The 6,102-nt window shown below is 57.3% G+C and overlaps 1 protein-coding gene across 1 annotated transcript in view; it reads right to left on the bottom strand.

Annotated features, from left to right (window-relative positions):
• Positions 1-239: 239 nt before the first annotated feature.
• RETSAT (retinol saturase (all-trans-retinol 13,14-reductase)) overlaps positions 240-6,102 on the bottom strand; it is a 6,867-nt gene continuing 1,004 nt past the window's right edge. The window contains exons 2-11 of the mRNA XM_010002368.1: positions 6,023-6,101; positions 4,657-4,898; positions 4,082-4,283; positions 3,185-3,382; positions 2,972-3,091; positions 2,477-2,615; positions 2,228-2,337; positions 1,809-1,975; positions 1,318-1,477; positions 240-385 (exon numbers count right to left, since the gene is read on the bottom strand). Coding sequence (XP_010000670.1) covers positions 240-385; positions 1,318-1,477; positions 1,809-1,975; positions 2,228-2,337; positions 2,477-2,615; positions 2,972-3,091; positions 3,185-3,382; positions 4,082-4,283; positions 4,657-4,898; positions 6,023-6,101 — 1,563 coding nt within the window. The remainder of the gene's footprint in view (positions 386-1,317; positions 1,478-1,808; positions 1,976-2,227; positions 2,338-2,476; positions 2,616-2,971; positions 3,092-3,184; positions 3,383-4,081; positions 4,284-4,656; positions 4,899-6,022; position 6,102) is intronic.

Raw genomic sequence — 6,102 nt, forward strand, 5'->3', positions numbered from 1 at the left:
CCTACACCAGGAGAAAGGATTTGCCCTCAAGAGCATGGTCATGGATCATTGTGGGCTTTTCCCTGCTAGTGGTGGATGTTGGGTTGGGAGGAGGTGAGCTGGAGGTGGGCCAGGTCCAAGGTGAGTGGGCCAGGACCAGGAATGGTGTCTTCCAAGGCTCCAACCCTGCAGCTTTGCATTAGGGGTGATGTGGGGGTTGGGGGGACAGAGGGAGGTCCTGGCTGGTGGTAGGACTTGCATTAGTCCTTCTTCTCAGCTTTGGTGGCCTTCAGGCACCTCTTCAGCTGCAGTGCGTCCAGGTAGAGGTTGCGGTTGAGGATGGTGCTGGCGCAGATGAGGGCCCCTTGCAGGGCTCCCGTGAAGCCCCCCAGGCACAGATCCTGCCCTGGAAGAGAGCAGGAGGTGGTGGTGGCCCATGGTCCCCTGGGGGCTGCCTCGTGCTCTCCATCCACACATCCTCAGTGGTTTGGATGCCACCTTCTCACCGCCCCTAGTGCCAGCCGTGGTCTGGAGGCACCAAACCCTTCCCTGCTGGACCACTTCCTTCTTCCCAGGGGGGAAAGGGCCTCATCCTGCCCCACTCAAGTAACTCAGCGCTGGGCAAGATCATGTCCAGGAGGTGGAGAAGGTCCAGCCCTTTCCTCTTCCCACTGGGACCACGCAGCTCCCTGAACATGCTCCATCATGGCAGAGACAGAAGCCCAGGAAGCCAATTGCGACCTGGGCTGTCACAAGGAGCATGACCAGCAGGTCAAGGAAGGGGATCGTCCCCTCTGCTCCACTCTGGTGAGACCCCTGCAGGGCTGGGTCCAGCTCTGGGGTCCCCAACATAAGGACATGGAGCTGTTGGAGAGAGTTCAGAGGAGGCCACAGAGATGATGGGAGGGCTGGGGCAGCTCTGCTCTGGAGACAGGCTGGGAGAGTTGGGGTGTTGAGCTTGGAGAAGAGAAGGCTCTAGGGAGACCTTAGAGCAGCTTCCAGTGCCTGAAGTACCTTCAGATACCTCTAGTAGGTACCTCCAGTACCAGGGTGAGATCTTGGAAGTGGTTGCCCAGGGAAGCTGTGGCTGCCCCATCCCTGGGGGTGTTGAAGGGCAGGTTGGATGGGGCTTGGAGCAGCCTGGGCTGGTGGGAGGTGTCCCTGCCCATGCAGGGGTTGGGACTGGATGGGATTTAAGGTCCCTGTAACCCAACCCACCCCATGACTCAATGACCCAGCAGCTCCTGCCCTTATTTCATAGAGGGATCAAAGGTTTTTTCCCCCCACATCCTGCTCCCCCAGAGCTGTCCTCATCTGAGAAGGTGGTGACCACAGTACCTGTCAGGTAGAGGTTGGGCACAGGGGTCTGTGCCCTCACAGTGGCCATGGCCATGGCCTGCAGCCTGGCCAGCCCGTGGTCGGCACCATAGAACTCCCCGCGGGGGCTGGCGATGTAGTGCTGGTTGGTGAGGGGCGTCCCACTGGAGAGGTACTCGATCTGGGGAGAGGGGACAAGAGGACAGTGTGGTCTACAGGGGGTAAACAAGATGGCCTGGGGTGTCCTGTGCTCCAGAAAGCTCTTTTCTTGGGCTATGGGCTGGGACGGGTTGGCTTGCAGACCCTTGGGTGGTGCTTCTGGCCCACCTTGGTCCTAGGTTGGTCCTGGAGGACCAACATCCCCATCCTGGCACCATGTGTAGTCAGGAGGCTGCATGAGGTGCTGGACCTCACGTCCAGCAGACATGGACCCAGCTGCTACGTTTGCAGGATGGGGCAGATGGGACCCAGGAGAGGAGCTGGACGACCCCCCAGGCCCCAGGTGTCCTCACCCTGTCCTCAATGCGAGGGTATAGCTTGAAGACAGACTGCATGATCGTGTCCACAAAGGTCTTTTTCAGCTCCTCGTAATCATCTCCCCGTTTATGGACCTGCTTGTCCTTCCACTCCTCAAACCACTCGTACTTGGCGAAGGTGACGACGGCCAGCGTGGACTGCCCTGCAGCAGGACAGGGTTGGGGCCCTTGTCCCTCTGCCCACTCTCCTGCCAACATTTCCCTCCCACAACCCTCCCCATTGGGATGTCCCCAGGTCTTTGCACTCCCATATCCTTCCTCCAGTGATCTTGAAGACCACTTCCCATAAGCAACCTTTGACCATGGCTATTTTAGGAGAAACTCCTCATTTGCAGCCACCAGACAACCCAAAACCCAACAGGACTTTCAAGCAGCTCTTGGGCTTCAGCCTTTACCTGGGTGCCTCATTTCCCAGGTGGGGTCCTTGGCTGACGGGGAGGTGACAAACAGGAGAGGGATGTTCTTGGCAGCTTCTTCTCTGGAAGAAGCCAGGTAGCGCTTTGTTCTGCAGAGAGGCACGAGGGTGTGGGGCAGGTCTTGGTGAAAACCTCCACCTGAATGCTTGTTGAAGATCCACCAACAGCATTTGCTGAGTCACCACCCAGGAATTCATCTCCTCACGCTTCACAGAGTGTTGAACTTACATTCCATCCAGGTCATTCCCTTGGTACACGAAGTAGTTGGTGGCCTCCAAGCCCAGCTCTTCCCTGGAGCCGTTGAGACCCACGAAGACGGTGAAGCCCCCCTCGCCGTGCGTCATCAGACGGAGCTGAGCCTGGACCTCTGCCCCACGGAGGGAAGGGGGAAAAATTGGGATTGTGGGGCAGGACTGCTCGGGAAAGGTGGTTCCTCCCAGGATGACCCCACCCTTCCTGCCTCGCCCCCATCTCCACCTGTGAAGCAGCTTTATCTCAAAATGTCCCGTGTGTGCTCAAGGGGTGGGACAGCAGTTCCCACCCAGCCCTCCCCTTCCCCCCCAAGCCCCTTCCCCAGCCAATGGAGACCCTTCCCCCCCCGCTCAAGCCCCGTTTTGCTGCTGCCAAAGAACCAACCGAGCAGCAGCCGCCCTGTGCCCCGGCCCCGGGGGGGCGTGGGGAGGTGAGTGACCCCCCCATCCCTCCCATCCCTCCCCGTGTTACCGGGCTGGGCCTGCACCTCCCTGGGGAGCAGCCGCTCGTACGTGTTGAAGATCCCGGCGTCTGAAATGACGATGGGAGCGAAGATGTTCACCAGGTCTTGGCCTTTCCGGACGCTCACGCCTGGAAGGGGGAGACACAGAGAGGTCGGGGGGACACGTCAGTTTCCGTGTGAAACCAGGAAGCCACGTCTGCCCCTGGGGACCCAGTGCTCACCACAGGCTTTGCCTTGGGAATCCAGCAGGATCCTCTGCACCGGCGCCTTCCCCAGCACATCCCCTCCGGCTTTCCGGATGACAGGAATGATGTGGAAGGCGATTTCCCCCGCCCCCCCTTTGGGGTACCAGGCACCACGGAGGAAGTGGTTGACCAGGATGCTGTGCAAGGAGAAACTGGCCTTGGAGGGGACCACACCTGGAAAAAAAGGGCAGTGGAGGGTGAGTTGGTTTTTGAGGATTCTCATTCCTGGAAGTGTTCAAGGAGCAGCTGAGGGAGCTGGGGGTGTCCAGCCTGGAGAGAAGGAGGCTGAGGGGAGACCTTCTGCTCTGCAACTGCCTGAGAGGAGGTTGGAGCCAGGGGGGTCGGGCTCTGCTCCCCAGGAACAAGTGATGGGACAAGAGGAAATGGCCTCAAGTTGCCCAGGGGAGGTTGAGGTTGGATCTTGGGAACAATTTCTCCATGGAAAGGGTTGTCAGGCCCTGGCCCTGTGGTTCAAGGATAATAAAAGTTTACTTTACATTTTAGAGCCTTTGCTCCACGTGGGGTTTTTTTTCTCCCCTGTGTGAGGAGTTTCTGTACCAGCACTTCAGTTCTTATCAGTTGGGTTCTTATTCCTACCAGTTGGGTTCTTACTGACAGTGACAAACTGGGGGTTTTCCTGCTTTTTCTGCAGGGATTTGGTGCTCAGCTGAGCTGCTGCCCAGGGCAGGAATGGCAAGAGTCACTCATGGGAGTGTTGAAGGGCAGGTTGGATGGGGCTGGGAGCAGCCTGGGCTGGTGGGAGGTGTCCCTGCCCATGCAGGGGGTTGGAACTGGATGATCCTGAAGGAACCTCCAACTCAAACCACCCCATGATTCACCTCCACGCTATCCCAGACCCTCATGGCTACCTACCATAGGTGGGGAAGATGTAGCTGAGGACAGCCAAGAGCTCATGGTTGGAGGTGAGACCATCCACCACCTCCTTCAGGCTGCGGGAGGCGAAGCGGCAGAAGGGGCTGAGCAGGGGCAGCAGCCCCGAGCGGCAGAGCAGCGCGGCCGCCGCGCGCGGGACCATCTTCAGGGCGACCACCCACGTGGGCCCCCTGCGCAGGGTCTGCGGGGGGACACGTGCCTGCTCGTCCTGGGCCCCCTGCCCCACCTCCCCATCGCCCTCAGGGACCCCGACCCAGGTGCCCACCACCCTCAGGACCACCAGCCCCACATCCCAGCTCCCCACCACCTTTGGGGGCCCCATCCCAAGTCTCCCCCACCCCTAGGAGTGGGGCTGCTGGTACCACAGACCCCCCAGCAAGGTGTCCCACATCCCATGGGAACATGACCATCTGCAGGGTTCAAACTCCAGACTTTTTGGGACAGAAAGGGGAAATTTTGGGTACATTTTCCCACACTTTGGAGGCTGGCTGAGGCCAATATGGTTATTGCAGGAATGACCCCACAGCCCCCCCCCCTCAAAATCCTCCTCTGACCTTCATCAGCTGCTGGAACTCCTCGATGGCCTTTTCCTCCCCAGGAAATTGCTCTTTCAAGGCCTGAAAATATTCCTCCTTGCCGGCACGAATCCGGAAGGTCCTACCAGAGCCAGGATCCCCCAAGACCACAGTGTCGTAGACAGCCGGGAGAGGAACCCACTCCAGTTGACCCTCAGTCAACTGGTCCACCACGAAGTGGGTGATGGAACCTTCCTGCATCTCCCCCACGTAGTGGATACCTGGGAAAACGCCTTTTTTTTAGGATTTCATCCCATCCCCCCCCTTTTTTTTCACCTCATGGGACACCAGGACCCTCCTTTGATTCCTCCACCCCCTCCCCCAGCAGCTCTGCTGGGAGGAGAAAGGGAAAAACTGGGAAAGATCCACCAGGTGGGAGGGAAAAGGGGGGATTTGCAGCAGGGGTTGGGAATTCCATTCCACATTTGGGTCTTTTTCCAGCCTCTTTGGTGCTGTCAATTATTTATTCTGGCAGGCTCAAGGGACATCGGGGCTGGACTTTGTCTTGGTGGGAAGAGTTTGGCCTGAGATCCCCTGGACAGGGAATTCTGCAGGATCTGAGCTGGATTATGGGGAATTGTGTAGGATCTGAGCTGGATTATGGGGAGTTTTATGGGAACTGAGCTAGATTATGAGGAATTTTGTAGGATCTGAGCTGGATTATGGAGAAATTGAAAGGATTTGAGCTGGATTCTGGGGAAATTTAAAGTGTCTGAGCTGGATAATGGGGAAATCTGTAGGATCTGAGCTGGATTCTGGGAAAATTTAAAGGGTCTGAGCTGGATTCTGGGGAAATTTGATGCATCTGAGTTGGATGATGAGAAATTTTATAAGATCTGAGCTGAATGATGAGACATTTTATAGGATCTGAGCTGGATTATGAGGAATTTTGTAGGATCTGAGCTGTATCCTGGGGAAATGGAAGAGATCTGAGCTGGATTATGAAGAATTTTGTAGGATCTGAGCTGGATTATGGGGAATTTTGTGGGGTCTGAACAGGATTATGGGGAGTTTTATGGGACCTGAGCTGGATTCTAAGGAATTTTGTAGGGTCTGAGCTGGATAATGGGTAAATTTGAAGCACTTGAGCTGGACTATGAGAAATTTTATAGGATCTGAGATGGATTATGAGGAATTTTGTAGGATCTCAGGTGGATCCTGGGGAAATTCAGGGGAACAGAGCAAGATTCTGGGGGGTTTACCAGCCCTGGTGTTCCAGCAAGGGCAGCACCCAGCCCTGCAGCAGGAGGGTGTGTGAGCCCGGGGTGCTGGGGCAGAAAATCTGCTTGTGTAAGTGGAGGCATCACCCCCCCCACCCCCCGCCTGCAGCCCTGGGGGGCCGTACCAGTGTCGAACTCGAAGCCCCTCTCGCTGAAGGTGTGGCAGCAGCCCCCCAGCTTGCCGTGCTGCTCCAGCACCAGCACC

This window comes from Chaetura pelagica, unplaced genomic scaffold, assembly GCF_000747805.2.
Source record: "Chaetura pelagica isolate M959 unplaced genomic scaffold, ChaPel_1.0 scaffold290, whole genome shotgun sequence".
NCBI classification, from domain to species: domain Eukaryota; kingdom Metazoa; phylum Chordata; class Aves; order Apodiformes; family Apodidae; genus Chaetura; species Chaetura pelagica.